This window comes from Bacillus rossius, chromosome 5 (assembly GCF_032445375.1).
Source record: "Bacillus rossius redtenbacheri isolate Brsri chromosome 5, Brsri_v3, whole genome shotgun sequence".
Classification (NCBI taxonomy): Eukaryota; Metazoa; Arthropoda; class Insecta; order Phasmatodea; family Bacillidae; genus Bacillus; species Bacillus rossius.
This window is the reverse complement of record NC_086333.1, coordinates 44376159-44396574: the sequence shown is the minus strand read 5'-3', so window position 1 is coordinate 44396574 and position 20416 is coordinate 44376159. Positions and strand designations below refer to the sequence as shown.

At 35.4% G+C, this 20416-nt stretch overlaps 1 protein-coding gene across 3 annotated transcripts in view; it reads left to right on the top strand.

Annotated features, from left to right (window-relative positions):
• LOC134531751 (insulin-like growth factor 2 mRNA-binding protein 2) overlaps window positions 1-20416 on the top strand; it is a 226233-nt gene that overhangs the window by 144565 nt on the left and 61252 nt on the right. For all 3 annotated transcript variants that reach the window (XM_063367625.1, XM_063367626.1, XM_063367627.1), the window contains 2 exons: window positions 10936-11106; window positions 13887-14129. In XM_063367625.1, the coding sequence (XP_063223695.1) occupies window positions 10936-11106; window positions 13887-14129 (414 nt within the window). The remainder of the gene's footprint in view (window positions 1-10935; window positions 11107-13886; window positions 14130-20416) is intronic.

Here is a 20416-nt window from a genome sequence, read left to right as displayed (position 1 = left end):
CACACCTACACACACACCTACACACACACCTACACACACACCTACACACACACCTACACACACACCTACACACACACCTACACACACACCTACACACACACCTACACACACACCTACACACACACCTACACACACACACCTACACACACACACCTACACACACACACCTACACACACACACCTACACACACACACACACACCTACACACACACACCTACACACACACCTACACACACACACACACCTACACATACACACACACCTACACACACACACACACACACCTACACACACATACACACACACCTACACACACATACACACACACCTACACACACATACACACACACCTACACACACACACACCTACACACACACACACCTACACACACACACACCTACACACACACACACCTACACACACATACACACACCTCTACACACATACACACACCTACACACACACACACAACCTGGAAACGGCTAATATTTATTTATTTCCAAAATTCGTTCAACAGATTCTTAAAAGAATATAGAACATTTCAATAAAGTCAACAAAAAATGAACAATACAAACAATCAAATTAATTAAATCATAATATCACATCAAATTAGTACTAATTAAAACAAAAATATTAAATACATCAATATACAAACAAATCATAAGTTATTCTAAACATTATTATAATATTCATTTAATGTATAAAATGAATTTTCTAATAAATAGTTTTTGAGTAGAACTTTAAATAGTCTTGGGTTGCAATGGGAGATTGCTTTTAGTTTATGAGGAGTGCATTGAAAAGTTTTATGCCAGAGTACAGTGCACCTTTTTGATACCTTGATGTATTATTACTTGGCACATGCAAGTCGGATTTATTTCTGGTGTCATAAGTGTGTATTGCACTGTTATTATCAAAACTATCATTATTTTTAACTACAAAATTAATTAATGAGTATATATACTGACACATCATAGTAAGTATCCTTAGATTCTTAAACAATGGTCTACAAGAATCATAGTGATTGACATTAGACATTATTCTAATAACTTTTTTTGTAGTAAAAAAACATCATTAGCATAGGGTGATGATGCCCAAAAAATGATCCCATATGACATTACAGAATGAAAAAACGAAAAATATATTTGTTTTAAATAAAAAACAGATACAATTGCTGATAACGATTGAAGTGCGTAACAAGCTGAACATAGTTTAGGTATCATTTTAACTATATGTTCCTTGCCACACAAGGTATTGTTTACATGCAAGCCTAAAAATTTAACACTATTTGCTTCTGTAATTTTAGTATCACTATAATTCAATTGAACTACAGGGTTAGACTGTTTATGTAAGTGAAATTTTAAGATACTTGTTTTATCAATATTTAGAGTAAGATTATTAGCATTAAACCATTGATTTAATTTATCACATACACTATTTAATGTTTGAATTAATTCTTGATTTTTAATGTTATGACACAATATGCTAGTGTCATCTGCAAATAAAATTACTTCAGACTGATCAGTTATAAAAGAAGGAAGATCATTTATATAAATCAAAAATAATAATGGTCCCAGGATCGACCCCTGAGGCACACCAAGATTAATTAACCCTTTATTTGAGTGCCTAAATCCCTAATACACGGCACAGTACTATGTCTATTATCAGAAATTTTTACTAGTTGATACCTATTTGACAAATAAGATGTAAACCAGTGGAGCGCAGTATTTCTAATACCATAAAATTGAAGTTTATTTAGCAAAATTTTGTGGTCAACACAATCAAAAGCTTTAGCTAAGTCACAAAAAATACCTGCCACATTCTCTTTATTATCTAGTGCTTTAAGAATAGTAGAGAAAAATTTGAAAAAAGCTTCATTAACATCTGCAACAGGTAACTGGAACATCAAGCATGTAGTGAAATTATTCCCTTACATATATTTAATAAGTTGTCTGGCCCACAAATGAGTATTTGGCGTAGGTTTATATTTTCAGTAGTTTCATTTTTTCTTCCAACAGTGTAATAAGAGTTTTCTGTAAGCAGTTCAATAGATAAAAAGTTTTAAGTAAATACCATTGTTTTCTCCAGTTATCTCTACCTTCTAGTTTTTTTTAGAGAAAGAAAGTAAACGGAGTGGTAGGAAAATCTCTATTCAACATTTACAAGTAGCAGCCTGTAGTTATCTTTATTGCTACGCCATAAAAATATAGTCACTGGAATATCCGCAGTACCAGAATTATCGTCATTTGATGAGTGTGCGAGAATGCATTTAATGCACTAGCAAGTGACGCCCTTAACACTATATGATGACTTTGTCATACATCATTGCCAAATATCACCTTAACATTAATTTGCATTATCTTCATTTGATTACTGGGTAGTGATTTAAATTTCGAAGTTACCAGGCTTTTGAACAAAAAGTAGATCCTCCCAAGTTTTATTTAGAAATTAATTTATTGTGTAACAAACCTCATTTGAATTACCGAAGTTATACGTAGGCACGTTGAGTGTGAAAATTTTAGTATGAAACTGAAATGCAATGAAATGCGCACGCATCACACACAGCGAAGATCTAACACTTAAGGCCAATGCGCATGCGCGTTTCTGCTATAGCCATGAGCCGAAGTCAAGATGGCGGATCGTTAACTTCGGGAATGTACCCAACTGCAGCTGTTACTATGTATGAAGCCCAGACTCAAGGGCGCGCGCAATCCCAGAGGACCCGACCATCCTTGTGCCGGTTTCTGTACGCCACGTGAATTTCCTTCCACCACTGTTGCCCTAATTACTTCATCCAGATTTTAAGGACAAATAAAATCTATCGTCGAAGAGGTTGGTTCTTATTTCGTTATCCGTGACGGATAAGGGTTTGCTCTTTACCTATTATATGAAGTTGTGCTATGCTTTCATCTTAAAGATTGAGGTACCCGCAGTAGTAAGTTCTTTTTTATTTAATGGGGGCTAAGGATATTATATACTTAAGGCTCCGCTTATCACTTGTGTTGATGTATTTCATTTTCTTGTTTTTAGTAAAGGGTTATTTCTGTAAGTTTATCACGATAGCTCTTTTGCGTGTTTTAGTTTGTCACAAATTTTGTCGTACATACAAAAAATGTAAAAGGACTAAAGTACATAAATGAATCTACATAGTTAAAGTGAACAAAACACAAAAGTAATGTAATAAAAGTGAAAAGAAAGGTGTGTGTGTGAACCGCTTTTCGAAGCCAAATTCTACATCTGAATGCTACATTACTCAATAACTGAAAGATTTCTACATCTGTGCATACTTGAGTCACAGGTAGGCTCCCTTAACATTATTTATTGACAGAACGTAAAAAAAGATGTTACGGCTTGGGAAATTGCAGCGTAAATCAGTGCAGCACCTTCATGTTCAAAATGCCGAATTAGCGCTTAACGTAGTGTGATCGTTTGCTCGATCACAAATAGATTCGCGTGTTATCACTCTCTGAGAAACTTGTGCATTGGAAGAGCTTAGTTTTTTTTGCACTCGACCAAAAATATTTTTCATTAATGGTCTTAGTTTTAAATAAATGTGTTGCTAAAAATCTATAGTCCTATTAATATTATTATGATTAAACGTACATGATGCATGTCAATTTCATAACTCTTCGATCCATGTGTGGCTTATCGCATGCGCATTCGGCTTGATGATTAAGATGTCCAGAAAATGTGCTTGTGTCTAGGAGAATGTCTACAGGAGAGCACACACGCAGGTCCAGACACCTCCCCCTCGTCATCTACTTCCAAACATGACAAGCAGCCAAAAACTGAGTGTGGTTTTAATCTTTACGCATGTAGTTTCCTGGAATTGATAATTATCTGAGTGTTTCTTGATATCTCCAATCTGCAACTGGCGTGAGTGTAGGCAAATGCTTAAAACTAATCAGTAGAATAATTTTTACAGTATTTTCTTTGGACGTTTCCCAGGAAGAATTTCTATGCGTGTCATTGGATGTCTACAAGGTCGAACTGCATGCTTTCTCCCTCGTTTTAACAAATGTCGCGAAGAGCATGTCGAAAAAAACAAGCTGACCATCACTCGATATCCAGTCCCTAGAGAGTTTTCATGCTTATATTCTGCTAGTGTGCTCTCTCTATGTAGATGGCAGTTCAGTGTTGGATGACAGCTTAGTCAGTATCTTCTCAGAGCCTCGGGCTCCGGCCCTTATCAGTTTGAAAGCCTTGAAGTTATGTCCTAAACCTACACCATTTGCTTCTTTTAATACTTGACGAGGGGAAGTCAACAAGATAGTGGGCCCAAAAGTGGAAACATTCATCCGCACGCGCGTGTGTATTAAAACGAATTTGTGTGCCAGATGGAAGGCATGATAGATAAATAACGTAGAATAAATATATCTTGAAGTGGTCTTTGCAATAATCATAGTTGCTGTTCTTCTATAGAGACGTTTTTCTAATTTAAGTACTGTACTTAACCCATACGTTACGATCATGTATAGGAATAATTCTAATTATTATTTTGTTTTTTGGAAAAATACCAACTGGGTTCTTTTGTTGAATTTGTAATTTTGTTTGTACATGTATTTTCGAACTAATTTATAATGCGAATATCGACTACCTATGCCGCAGATGCAAACAATCAATCCAAAAGTCGAACAGTGTTCTCTACGTTCTACCATCTTGCTGAGAAGTAGTTGGCAAACCAACTCAGCGAACACGGCAAATATCAAAGGATGTGAATTTTTTTCTTTTATGTCGGGGTTATTTTAGTGTGTCGTGAAGTGGCTGGCGTTTTGTCTGTGCGCCTGTTTTTGCACCAGCCCACAGCTTGGCTTTGTTCCATGGCTGGTTCGGCGACAGTCCCATTTCACTGCACGTCCTGGACAGTCGGGTTTCGCCGCACAACTTCACTTTAAGAACAGGCCTCATTAACCTCAACATAACTAAACCTTGTAGTGAAATTACATTTCATTCCCGAATTAATGTGCGATGTCATCACCCACCACGATTACCTTCATTCTACGAGGAAAAAAATTGTTCTAGTTTTCTGCAATGTGTTGAAAAATTGCGAGTGTTTGAACAGTTTAGTAGATACGTACATGTGTATATTTTAATTTTAACGCGAATGATTTCCATACAATCGTCGCATAAGGTGTCTTTTCGTTATATACACGTGGTAGAGTTTGATACTTTAAAGGTAAGAGATATTATTCAGCTTTTGTCAGGAATATTGATAGAACTAATATGAAGAGGAAGAACATTCTGCGTAACTTATTTTGTCATTACTTGGTCATGTAACTGTGTGTTTAATATTATGGTTTAGATACAAGGCATAATCTCTAGGTGTAAATTTTTGTTGCTGGATGATGGCTTGAATGTGGCATGGAACTGCGGAGTACATGGAAGTGGTTTAACCCTTGCTGCGTAGATTAGTTGACGATGTTAAAATAAGCTTCGTGGTTAGCTAGTCTTAAGAGGGAGATCAAGTTCATGTTCCAATATAGGTAAAAAAGATACCGTATCAGATTAAACATTAAGGGAGATAAAAAGTAAATCAGGCACCAATGTTTAGTATTAAGACAAATATTCTTCAACAAATGACATGTAACTGCTTTAGAAAAGCAGTGTTAAAAAAATCTTTGGAAGACCTTATGGCAAAAGGACAAATCTTTCTTAATAGGAGTAAAAAGTATAAATTAAAAAAAGTAGCCTCTATACTCCACTATCCATTTCGAAAAGTATTTTGAAGTTAACATGTCGCCCGTTTCCGACATATTAAAGACGCGCACAAAATTGCTGTGTGCATGGAAAGAATTTCTTCATGACTTGTTTGGTTCAATCCTGCCAGTGTGCTCTTGATTGGATTATTGTATTTCGTTTACTTGTAATTTTTTTTTAATTCGAGAGCAGTTCCTGCTCATTTGTCATAGCTCTTTCATTTTATGTTCAGTGCTGAGAATAGTTCTTCCAAGTAAAATATTTTGTCTGGTGACAACATGAATATAAATTTTGTACTTCAGTTGCTTTATTGCGAATGCCATGGTGTCATAGTTTACTTAATACTGATTCACGTCCAGTGGCGTGCCCAGGATTTTGCTCTCGGTGGGGGGGGGGGGGGGGGGGTGTCAGGCAGAAGGCTAGGGCCTTTCCGGGGGGCCTGGGGGATATAGTAGAATACCCCCCAGCTAGGCGGGGGGTCCGGGGGTCCTCCCCCAGAAAATTTTGAAAAATACGTGTTCAATATTGCTGATTAAAGCTATCTAAAAATACTGTTTAATTAAACGTTTATGCTTGTGTCATTGAATTAATTTTAATATCATACTAAATATATATTTTTTTTAATTTTATGAATTTAATATTAAAATATTTTTAGCCCTGGGGGGGGGGTGTCCGGTCCCGCTCGTCCCCCCCCCCCCCCTAGGCACGCCCCTGTTGACGTCTGCCATGTTTTAATTTTTTTGGTTTATTTTTAATAAGTGATTTTTATGAGAAATATTTAAGAGAAAATCGCCCAATAAAGACGTGGTTTAAAATTACCCACCAGCGAAACCACAGAAAATAGACTAAGTGATTATTAGTCAAACGAAACGCATTTATGGCCTTATTTTCCTGATTTGTTTTAATTTTACAGATCACGCGTGGCGCATATTTGAAGATAATTTTCAACAGAACATAATGCGTTATGATAACACAATAATGAAGACCAAAAATTCGTTAACTCAGCATAGCTAATTAAATCTAGCCTTGGGGAAACTGGCTAAGAAATCTACAACAGTAACACTTATAATCGTGGTAACCGTTATTACTTGCTTCGTTTTGTAATAGCACCAGTAACTGTATAAAATGAAACTATTGTTGATTTCTTCATCACAATTATGAGAGAATCCACACTATTGTTGTAGAAAATTGCCTAGTAAGATTGTTTCCAATGCTACGCTTGTCAACGTCGCTTAAGCCCACCCCACACGATGCCCATTTTCTGCTATAACTTCTGTTATACCCATGGGTATAAAAATTTTCATAAAAATTTGTATAGCAGAACCGCAGAAAGATTTCTTAACTCCATACACACGATACCTAGAATGCTAACAGAAAACCAGCCAACGCAGTTGCCGACCAAAGCAAACATATCAGGGGAGGATAAACCTGTCGTAGTCAACTTATCAAAATACTGAAAAAAAAAAAACACCTGTTTGTGTTAAAAATTATGTAACTTGCGGAAATATTATTTGATATTTTATCTTATATTTTTCATTTGCAAATAAATAACAAAATTGGTTTAGTATTTAAAAACAAATTAAGAGCAATTTTGGAATTACAAATATATTTTTAAGTTGTAGGTTAATTTCAAAATCTAAAAATATATAAATTTAAATGATACAAGGGACATTGGGTTTACTAAATGTAGTTTATGTACGGTTTAAATTCTAATTTTAATTTAATTATACAGTTAATCAAGCTAATTTCATTGTAATAGTAAAAAAAATGCTACCGATTCATATATGTTATATATAAGATTTATTGATTACTTATATATTTAACTACATAATTAGAGGAATTGTAACTAATATTTTTTGTAACCCAGTGAGACAAATAAACACGCACATACCGCGTAATAAATTTAAATCTTCGGTGAAGAAAAACATTTTGCATGTTTTTTTTTTTACCCTCACAGGTGTGTCGCTATGAAGTATCAGTTTATTCATTATTAATTTATGGACACTCGTTTCTTAATAAACGTTGGCGTTTTAATTATAAAATTAACTTTTGGTTTAAATTATTTGTGAACATGTGATTTTACTTTACTTTTTTAAAAGTAAAAATAAATCTAGGTACGTAGTACTATGAATAAAATCAATGGACTGAGACACCTAAATGTAGTTAATAATATTATATCATAAATTAATTCTAATAATTTATATTTGCAGAAAGCACAGTATGTACAATTTAATTATCTGTTATTTAAAAAAAAACTAAAAAAAAAATAAGATTGATGAGGATTCGAACCACATTCAAAAGTCACCTTTCTATCTCTGCCATCGTGCCCTTCGCCACTACGCTACCGCAACTTCTACGGATGTGATAGGAGATAATGGGTAATATAGAGTGTAATGTATTTTCATAACGTATTTTAAAATTTTCGATTACTTCTTTCTGTGGCAATTTCAGCTTAACAAATATATTCCATAGTAGTTTTACTATTATAAAGTTTCATTTGGCATACCATTACATTTGTTACGTCCCTTAATGTTGACAATACAGACTCTATACGGGGTTATATTGCAACACGTGGGTCCGCCATCTTGACGGCTCCAGCTCGTGGGTATAGCAGAAAAATAGAACACGTTCTATTACGGTTTTGGCTAAGACTTCTGTTATGAAAACTTTTATACCCAGAGCCAGACCCCTTGGAAGGGTGCTGAAATGTTACCCACACGGGAGCAGGCGCGCTAGCATAAAAATTACATGAAAACTGCTAAGGAAATGGGTGTCGTGTGGGGCAGGCTTTAGCGCTCTCTTACAAGCAACTGTTCATTAATTACACGTACACGTTAGAGCAGTATTTCCAGAGTATTTTTTTTGTATAAACAGTTCCGAACTTTGTATGCATCATTGATTTTTTTTTATTAAAAATGCGGAAATGTTAGGCATTCGAAAGTTTTGTTTTAATTTTTTTTAAATATTAATCTCGCTTTGACATAGTGAAAAATAAAATAAAAAGTTTTGTGAGTTGAATCTTCTGTGCTACATTTTTGTATTTATTTTATTTTGGTTTTAGTCGGATTTTATATTTTGAACTACCGTGTGTTACATTTATTAGATAGTACATTTTGGAAACGTGCTATTTAATATTTAAATGCATCTGATTTGCTTTAACAAATGAAAGTGCCACGTCTTCCTTGAGTGTTTTTTTTTTTTATTCATGCGTCGTGCCGTTATTGGTGCGTCGCGTCTCCAGTATTTCCGCCTGTAACGGTATGACGTTGCATCTGTGACGTCACGTCTTCCCCTCCTACTCCTACTTTCCCCTCTGGCGGTTGTCGGCACGGCGTCAGGTTTTTCAGCAGGCATCGCGTTGCCGGTTTAGCGGACATTTTGTGACTTTAGAAGTGCGTGCGCGGCAGAAAAGTAGTTGGAATAAGTGCCATTCGAAGTGCTCTTGTTCATGTTTCTGTTAGATCAAACCAATTTTGTTGTTCCCGCGTGCAGTTTCGTAGAAACTGTGCACGCAGCCGACGCATTTTTGTGCGTGTGTTGACTTCAATGGCAGCCTGTGCGTGCGTGACTTGATAGAGCAGGTTTGTTACCGCCCGGCAGATTGTAGCGTATTTTATTTTTCGATGTTACCTTGTTAGCTTTTACACGTTAACAATTTTGTAATCTTGTGCGTTTCTGGCCTTGTTCGTGTAGTTAGTGTAGATGAAGTAACTATTTGATAGCTGTATTTTTCCATACTGCTTGTACGGATTTTTTTTTACTTGAAGCACTTTTTTACAATGTAAGTTTGCAACTAAAGGAAAGCAAATTTTTATTTCTTTTAATTTTTATGTCACAAAAATCAAACATTTTAGGCGTAGGTTCGTTGTAAAAAAAAATACAAAATTTTAATCAATGCTTTACAAGCCTAAAACACTTCGTATTAAAAGTTATTTTTTTGTTACGTATTTGGTTGCGTTGTATTCAATGGGTACGGTGAGTATAATTTTAGAAAATTTTTCACTTTTCTAGTGAGTGAAAAAAAAAAACTGCTTACCGGAAGTACGAAAACTCCCATTTTTGCTTTCTGTAAAACACGGAGGTGAGAAAGTAAGGTAGTTGGTGTGATATTGAAGTTAAAATGAGAAAAACTGTCTACTATTGTGACAGCAAAACAATTTTTGGTTACAATGAAGTTTACTGCTAATTCCTTGCACAGGTGTTATTATGTTAACAATACACACTACATTATGGCATTTTTATGATTCTTCCTAGCAAGTTCCTTTCAAGCTATCTTGCATACAATTATTTTTACTGATGTGGTTTGTTTTGCTAACCAGTTGTCACCAACTCCATTAATTCATCCATGGTACAATATGAGTGTTAGTACATACATGCCAGACAGGGAAGAAAATTCATGAACTTCCACTATTTCATATTGGAATTGGCTGCAGTAATTGTTTTAAGAACCTTGAATTAATATATGTAAAATTAGTAACTTTTTAGGCAAAACTATGCACACAGAATTAGAACATGCACACAGTGCCACTAATATTACATTTTATGTGGGAATTCACTTTTCTAGTCATTAGATGATTTAGCTTGTTGAGTGAGAATGAAATCAAGTGGCAATTTTCTGTGAAATTTTGTTTCTTGAACTGACAATTTTTAAAATTAATTTTCATGCAGAGAAACTTATGCCTCTGTATCAAGAATGATAATTTAATTTTATAATATAAGTTGTGTGCACTTACATGGTGTCTCACATAATTCTTTATATAATATAATGTTTGAGTTTGTTTCGGAAAATAGAATAATAAGTTACAATCCATTCAAGATAATAGTTTTTGCAGCAAAGATTTTGAAATAAACCTACAACCTGTACTAGAAAGGGGTATAGGCCTGTTGATAAGATAAATTGGCTCACCATCTTGAACATGATATGAACAACATAATTATACCACTTTTATTTTTGTAAATGTAACACACTGCTCCATTTACAGAGCACAAAAGTTATTAGAACAGAAATCATATCTAATTTTTTTTTGCACTAGTTACGGCTGAAGAAAGTAACTTTTTGAAAATATTCGGCAGAGTATTTTGGAAAAGAAATTGGTAGGTGGATAGTTAATGCTTGGTGTATAATCTGGTTTCGTGTAACTCAGTAGTTTGATTCAATAGATCTTTGAGCACTATATCTTGCCAGCATTACTTGAAAGATGCACAGAAGTGATACATTATTCAATCTTATTTATTTCAGTTCTGCTGGGAAGGTTGTGCTGAGTAATATCCCTCCACATGTACGAATCGAAGAATTGGAGCCTCTGCTGACATCTATTGGGCCATTTCAAAACTATGAAAAACTCAATTCACGTGATGGTTCTACCCAGACTTTCCAGATCAGCTACGAAACTCAAGAACATGCTCAACAGTAAGTATTTATAGGCATTCGTTTTCTGTAATCGCTAATGCTTTGGTTTTTGGAGAGAGAAAATAATGAATAGTATTCAGTCATTATGTAGGATAACTGCTGTTTATGTATCATGAATTTTGTTTTAGGGTATTGAATACTATTAAATAACTTATGTAAGAAAATATGTTTCGGTCATCATTGAAGTCTGAAGTTCTTCACAATACCCAATATCTATATAATGGCTAAACTGATAACCAAAGTTCGTTAATTTTCAAGGGATTAAAATTGTTAATCCAGTATTACAAAATGTAGTTTTAGTTACAGTACACTTGGAATCATTGGTTCCCCTAGAAAATTTATATTCAATTTTTTTTCCAGAGAAAAAATTGTGTGTGTTACAAGAAAAAAGTTAATTGCTTGGATTGTTAGAATTATTTTAAGATTAGTAGACATGCTCTAAAATACAAGAATTAATGTTTTAATAATTATATTTTTGAACCAATTCTTTTAAGACTTTGATCTTAAATTATATTTACAATAATAATTATACATCTAAATACGTTCAAAGTAAATTAATATAAAGGTTTGGATTGCATGTTGAGAATAAACATCTTAAAAACCAAAATTAAATGCAAATAATTTTATGGGCTTGGTTGATGAGAGGTAAACTTGCTTGAGTATCTTTGTGTTTCTCACTCCTGAGCTGTTGCAGAGAGCTAGTTTCTTGGAACAACATAATATGAATATTGTCTGACACTCTTTGGTGTATGAAATATTTCTGCATAATATAAATTCTACCATTTTAAGTCCTATGAAAGGAAACTCATAGCTTTTGAGTAAAGAGTATGATATAGTTTTGTTATTAAAATAATTATTTGCATTGTTTTTAATATTGCACAAATTATTAATATTGTGTGTGCACATAAATCAAACCTTCACTTACATTAAAAAGAGCAATACCCTAAATTTATGCCTACCCTAGAAGTATGAAACATGCATAATCAGTCAATGTTTTAGTGGAGAAACATTTACAGCACATTAGTCCGTATATTGCCTGTAATTCCCAAATACAACTTCCTATCTGATATGTGACGTACCTAACATCTATCGGTTGCAAGCCACTATATAGTGAATCTTGAAATACCAGGTTGTGTAAGCACATTAAAATATTTCCCTACAGGTTTTGGAACACATTAAGTAAATTAGCCTTGCCATTTATGGAGACTAATGCTTCAGAACACACAATTTCAAATAAAAGGAACATTTTTAGGAACGTATTAGCCATGGTAAGTGAGGAATTTGTGTATAATTTCAACCAATGTAGTAGCCAGTGGCATTCTATCACACTTCAGTTTGTTACAATGAAATGAGTACAAACTGAAATGTAAAAGGTCAGTCTGTAATTACAATAAATTTTGTAATAATGATGTTGCAAGTAATCTTAGATGTTGTTAAAAGGGTAAATGTATAAAGTATATTTTTTTTTGTTTGGACTGATTTTCTGTGCTGTTAAAATATGTATGATTATGGTAAATATTTACAATCGTGGTAGATGCCAAAAAAAATGCTAAAAATCTTAAAATACTTTTATTCTGTGCCCTTTCACTTCCTCTTTTCAAAACAACCGGCGGAGGTAAGAAATTCCAAATACTTTAGGAGATATCGAATTTTTTAATTTCATCATATGTAGAGTCGCGGTAGATGCCAAAAAAAAATGCTAAAAATCTGAAAATACTTTTATTCTGTGCTCTTTCACTTCCTCTTTTCAAATCAACCGGCGGAGGTAATAAATTCCAAATACTTTAGGAGATATCGAATTTTTAAATTTTCATCACAATACCTGTGAATTCAGGCGGCCACCATTGTTTCTTGTTTACGAGACGAGTATGATTTTTTTTTCCGCGACGTAGGTGAACGACTACATTGTTTATTGTTTAGGAGTATCTATTAAAATCTGAAAATACTTTTATTATAGTTATGTTATGTTAGGTTAGCTACATTAAAACACTTTAAAACACTATGGACGGTTAGTTAGGTTAGTATAGCTACATTAAAATAAACAGAGAAATATAAATATTAATAAATAAAACCGAGGTTGGCCGAAGGTAAATGGTTCGGGTGTAATCGGGAATGGCAGAACTTTATGTGCATCTTGATTTACCGTTCGTGAATGCCTAATTAATTAAAATGGTCGATTAGGTCAGGTCAGTTACATTATTAATACTTTCAAACTAAGCAGACATTAAAAATAATATAAATTAATTTTAATGGTTGTTTAGTTTTAAAGTATTTATAATGTAGCTGAACGGTAGGAACTCACGTAATTTTTTTACTTATTACTTGCGCAACAAATAAAACATTAAAATTTGAAACGTTAAAAACTCAGATACGTTAGAGGCGGGTACATTCCTTTGCCATTAGTAGAAAATGATGTAGTCGTTCTACCTACGTCGCGAAAATAAAAAATCATAAACGTAAACAAGCAACAATGCGCCGGTTTTAATGTAAAGAGGAATTGAAAGAGCATATAATAAAAGTAATTTCAGATTTTTAGAATTATTTTTCGCAAATACCGCTACTCTACATGTTAAAAATTTAAAAATTCCATATCTCCTAAAGTATTTGGAATTTCTTATCTCCGCCGGTTGATTTGAAAAGAGGAAGTGAAAGAGCATAGAATAAAAGTATTTTCGGATTTTTAGCATTTTTTTTTGGCATCTACCGCGATTGTAAATATTTACCATGATTATTACTCTCTGTGAAATAACTTAATTTTTTATGGCTTTCTTTCCTTGTAGTGCTGCAAACCAGTTGAATGGTTTGGAGTTTGAAGGGAGCTCGCTGAAAGCTGAAGTTTCGATGGAGCGTAGAGGTAGAGGGAGAGGCTCCAGGGGGCCGGGCGGCCAGTTCTCGGGACTCCCGGGATCCGGTCGACAGACAGACTTTCCTCTGAGAATCCTGGTGCAGAGCGACATGGTTGGAGCAATTATTGGGCGCCAGGGGACTACAATCCGTCAGATAACACAGCAGACACGAGCAAGGTATGTTTCTGAATGCTTTTTCTTTTTCCCCATTTTATTGTCTGTCTGTATCAATGTTGTTTCTCACGTGTTGCTCCATTTCAGTAGCTATAACTTGAGGAATTGTATAAGTAGAAGAAAAGTAATTGTTGGCTTCATTATTTTATGTTAAATTTTTGATTTTCTTACACTCGCTAGAATAGTTTGATTTGTTTATTATATTCAGATATTCAATGTAAAATGGACTTTTCATCCATTTGTAGTGTATAAGTAAGTTAGTTCTGTTTCTTGCACATAGTTTCAGCAACTTCTTAACTTCATTGTTTCTTTCTCCCCACCCTTCGCTTCCTAACACTTCCTCAAACCCTTTACTAGTTTTTTCGAACTTGTGTATTAAGGTCTCCCATTACTATTTGCCATTCTCTGCCCAATCTTTTCTCCAGTTCTTCCTCAAACTTCTCCTTCTCTGCATACACTGGGAGCACCTACAGTTCCTTTCCTTTTTCAAACAATACAATTTTTGTAATCAGATCACTGGTACGTCCATCTGCCATCCTTCCTTCACTACCGGGCATACTCCCGTTTCTCCTTCCTTCATTTCCCATTCAGTACAGCTTATAGCCATTCCCCAGTTCCATCTGCCCATCACCTCTCCACTTGGGTTTGGCTCCTCCTCTTTCATGACATCCACAATTTCCTCATTCCTCCATGTACAGTAGAATCTCGTTATAAAGTATATCAATAAAGCCTCAACTTTTATACGTAGTAATGAAAGTACTTTATTCTGAAAGTGACCTTCAAAATGTAGTATTTTTGAATTTTGAAAAATTAAGTAGTAGGGGATCAAATGTTACATTAGCTTCGAAGCAAATATTTGTAAAGCAACAAAAATTTAAAAAACAAAATACTGAACTTAATACAGTAGCCTAAATTCTAGGCCTACATATACAAAATGACAAATGGGTTAAACTATTTTGCTGATATGTACATTTATTGGGATAGAATTCCCTCGTCATCTCCTAGGCGAAGTCTCTTGCGACCAGCAGATAAAGATGACTGTTCATACAGTTTAATAATATCTTTTATTATATATTTTATATTATATATTATTATTTATATTATATATTTATTCAGTGTAGTGGGAACCAAACCAAACGACCTTGCCACATATGCATTTTCCATGCCTTTGTCAACTTCTTTTAAAATTTCAACATTTTCCTTCAAAGTAAACTGCTTGCGTTTCTTTTTATCTTTTTGACCATCCATCCTGATTAAAATATTCAACAATATTGTTTTCCTCGTGCCACGTCAAACGTAAACAAACCTCTAATCCATATATAACCATAGCTCCGCACTAGTAGTGTGCGTTGAGAGCATGGCTGTGCCAGGCAACATTCCGACCTTCGTGGCAAAACAAAGCTTGTTGGCCATGTTGTGACATCAAACAGTTCAAAAATTAACCTGCATAAATTAACATTATTGGATTTTCTATTTTGTATATAATTTAAAATATAATTTTTATTTAACGTTTGTATCTGCGGTAATTGAAACTTTTAAAACGTGCTCTATAAATAACCAAAAGACGGCGCAGCTAAAACAATTGTCTTGAAGAGGGACGAGACAGCAATCGATTGTTTAGATCGTCTCGTGCACTAAGTGTGTATTTCATGGAGTACGACGAATGGCGCGTTATACTGTACTATGATTCTATGAATCGTTGATACAATGTTTGTTTAAGTTTTATACTTAACAATTCTTGAAAGTGATAAAAGTTAATAGTAATATACATTTATATTAAAGAACCCCTGCGCAAAATCAACAACTATCGTGTTAAATTTTCCTAACTGGAAAAGAATGGTCGTATTGAAAGGTAGGATACGTTTTTAACGTTAAAAAGTGAAATATTTTTATATTGTTTACATTGGTGTTTTGAGCGGGAATTTAAAATCATACGTTGAACTGAAAGATACGTTATTCTGAAGTACGTTGTAATGGAATTTCACTGTAAGTGTTCTAATTTTCAATTTTCCTCAATGTAGCTTGGGTCGTTTTCAAGTTTATCCATCCAGAATCTCACTTTTTCTCGAGTCGGTTTTAAAATTTGGTCGCTGGTTGTCGCGTTATACACCTGGCTGGTGGGGCTGCCAGGTAAGCCTGTGGTCCAAGCAGTGTAGCAGCCATTCAAGTAGACTTGTCCATGCCTGCTACTCTCCGAACATGAGCGTTGCCATTAGAGAAAGATGGAGGAGGCATTTTACTTGGCTGACCCGGCCACAGGCTGAAAACAGTTGTATTGTGCAAGAATTGTGGTTGGTTAGAACTATATTTTGTATGAATTATAATAGTTTTGGCAATTGCCACTAGGTGTGTTGCAATGAGTAATGAGTACTGATAAGCGAGTAGTTTTTTGGTGGTTTTCTTTACCATTGTTTTACTAATATTACTTGAATATTGATATCATTTTTCTTTAATGCTAAGTTTTATTTAGAATACATACGGGAAATGAGGTACATATGTATTGTTACGTTTTACCGCGGGTTCGTAAAGGATAGCCCAATTAAAGATTTTTATCACACACACAGTTTTATTTATTTCCAGTACTTATGTCACTTACAATTAATCTTCTAAGATGGCAAATAATTAACTTCACTTAAAGAAATGTCTATTCCCCAGTCACTCGTTCCACACACCTAGCTGGGCCTCACCTCTGGCGCAACTCTACCGCAGCACCTCTCGTGGGTCTCCGCCGCAGGACTCCGTCGCCACATTCCGCCGCCGACGACGCGCTTCCCCTTCGCCAAGGATCCGCTCGACTCCTTGCTCGCAACTTCGCTCGGGACTCCGCCGCGGCCACGACTATCGCCCGGAAACTCCGCCGCGGGAAAACTCCCGACTCCACTGAACTCTCTCACTCCCTGCCCTGGAACCTTCGTCCAAGGACTTCGCCACTCTGCCGCAACCGCGGCACTATCGCCCGGAAACTCCGCTGCGGGAGAACTCCCTACTGAACACTCAGAACTCTCACTCTCAGACTGACTCACTCTTGACGTCCTCGGACCTATATATAGGCCCCAGCGAAATTCCAGAACTCACGAGAGCGGCCGGGGCCTGTCGCGTCATCGCGAGCCGTCCCGACGGCAGAAATCTCTCAAACACGTGTCGGCGGCTCGCGCAACTCCCAGCTGTCCGGTGTCAGTTACGTGTCAAAGGCAGGGCGCTGCGCGGGGGGTGGGGATGGAGGGGGGAAAGCGACAATCCTTGTTATCTTCCAGGCGCGCGCTGCACATAACATATTGCGGCAGTCGCCAGCCAGCTCTGCACCTGCACGTGTCCCGGCCAATGTCACGTTCGTAACAGTATTATACGAGTAGAGTTTTCCCTCAATTTACTTTTTCCCACGATCTACACATTTTTTCTGCGTTCCCCCTGAAACTGTACATGATTTATTAAGTTGCAATGAAACTTACTCACCAGCATGTGTTCAGTTCTTTGGCTATTGGTTGTTTCAGACTAGTTATGTAAATAATTTTTTGTTGAGGCAAGTGAGCATGGTAGTTATATTCAATGGCAGTAAGACTTTGCTATTTGTCAACCCTCTGTTATGCAAATATACTTTCTCACTAGACACAAATATAATATTACTTAGTCATGAAAGAAAAATAACTACATTATGTTCGGCATTGCTTGGAGTTTTTTAATCATAGGAAGAAGAATAACATTTTCAAATACCTTTTTAGGCAAATATTCCTATTATTGTCAGTTTCTTATTCTGTTTGAATTTTAGGTGCTGTTTGATTACTTCCTGCTAAAGTAGTGTTCTGTAAAAAAATTCCATAAGCAAAACAGGCTTGCCTGCATTATGTAGGGAGTTAGTTTATTTTTGCTTACAATGGATCATATATCTTGTAAGTTCACCTACATTTGAATCAATTAGGCTCTGGTTTTCTTTTTTTTATATTAATATGTACTTTAGTCAATTTATTAATTAAGTTGATTGTTTACAGGAATGCATCCATTAAATTATTTGTGTTTAATTTGCATGTTTCACTAACATGATTGAATAATTGTGTATGATTTACTCAAAAATTTAATGTTTTTTCTTCCAAATCTTACTGATGGTGTTCTTGACAAGTTGGCAGGTATGCCTGTGGAGTGATGCTAGGTGCAGTTACACTTTATATCAAGCAAAATGCACATGAAGTTTAGAAACACTTTATGCAGTGTCAATGTGATGAAAGAACTTTTTGTGTGTTAAAGTTGGTTGACTTTGTGGGATACATTAGTATTGGGTAGTTAGTTTTCTAGTAAATAAGACTTAACTTGTTAAGAGTACATTGAGAAAAGCGCTGCTCTGCTTGTCTCCACATTCTTCCCAACCATATAAATGTTAGACAGAAGCAAGACTCTTCTGTGAACTCCTCTATTCCTTTCCCAAGGCAGTTAGTTATGGTTTGAGGAGGAATAAATTTTCATGCTGGTACTGAAATTTGATATTGGGGTTCTTGACTGCCCAGAAGTACATTGAGGAAGTGCTCCTAGAAACTGTGATCTCATTTGCTCCATTTATTGAACAGTTCATTTTGATGCATGATGCATGTTCTCATTCCATAAGAATTGCTACAGAATACTTTGAGCACTTGGGAATTATAGTGTTGGACTAGCCTGCACATCTTCCAATATAAATCCGATAGAGCATTTGTGGGATAACTTAAGGAGATGTGTTAGGCGTCAACATGCTCCCCCTATTGACTTACATCAGCTTTAAATTGCTCTTCGTGAAGAATGGGATTCTGTGCCGGTGTAGTACGTTAAAAATGTAATTTCTTCCATGCCTGATATGGTTAGGGCCCCTGCCATGCAAGAGGGGTAATGTCCGTTATTAGGTGGCGATCCCTTGTGTTTGAAAACATGACAAAAAAGGTTTAAGTGTTAATTTATTTTATCCTTTATATATAGTGTTGTTAATAAAAAAATTTGTTTATAGTATACTTTGTTTAAATAACCTATAAACTAATTCTTTAAAATAATTATTTTAAAAAATCATTTTTACAATAATTATGGGGGAAATCAGTTTTATGCTGCTGAGTGTGTATGGCCCAATATTAATAGCTGTTTACAGGTCAGGATGTTGCAGAATTCTTTTGACCATCCCAGTGAAATTAAGTTTGTGTCAATTTTGAATGATTTGGTTAGTTATGGGCAGGTGCGTGGAATAAATCAAATATCTATGTGTGTACACAAGTACTCCTTTTACAACATTTTTATTTTTTGTCAACTGTCCTAAAGGAATTTGTAGCTAAACAGTTACTCTGTAAAAGTTACTTACCTAATCAATGTCTGAGGTCATCATGGAAATAAAACATTCTTCTAAAACCACTGATGGGTACACTCTATGCTAGATGGTGCTTAAACCAAGCCAAAAGTTCTCTTAACTTCATGAAACTTCCAGCTTCTATTTTCTTGGTCTTTAAAGTCTCGCTGCAATATTTCTGTAAAATTCTCGCAGTTCACGACGGTAGCATTACAGTGGAAATGCCTATGTCCAATTCATTTCTTTCTTGTGCATGTGTGTTCTGTGGATTCCTATCTACGAACTCTTTAAACAATATAAACTTGTTTTTTTCTGTGCCATCACAGAATGGATGGCAATTAAAATAATTTAGAACTGCGTATGTACACTGAACGCACCAGAATAACAAGGAACAAAAGGATTTGTTGTTTTGTTTTCTAAGATGGTGTCAACAGAGAATAGCTGTGAACATATTTACCTTTGACATAGATACAGAGTTTTTCAAAAAAAAAATTACATTTTAATTTTATAAAACAAACATAAGCAGGAATTGCATACTATGTGAAACATTATACACAGGAAGTAAATATACTGTCCTTAATAGGGATACGCTGGGACTTTGAAAATATGACAGGATCATAAGAGGGTTCTTCTTTAGTACTTTGATTCAATAGCATATTTTGGGTTTTATTTGCAGGTGGCAACATCGTGATAATTCTTGTCTAGTAAGTTTCAAATTACTGTATATTGCAGAGCCAGGCACCATAGGGATCGTCCATTAATCACGTGAGGCTCGAAAGGGGTGGGAGGGGGGTCGGGAAAAAAATCACGAAATATCACAAGGGGGGAGGGGGTGTGTAGAGAGATATCACTTGTATTTATTATTTCGCCCGATTTCTACTAAACCGAAAAGCGACGCATGACCTTGTCTCGCCGTAGCCAGGCAACAATATCCCCGCCCGCCGCAACATGAACCACCCGGCTCGGCTTGCCAGTCACCAGTAAGACTGTGATTTTG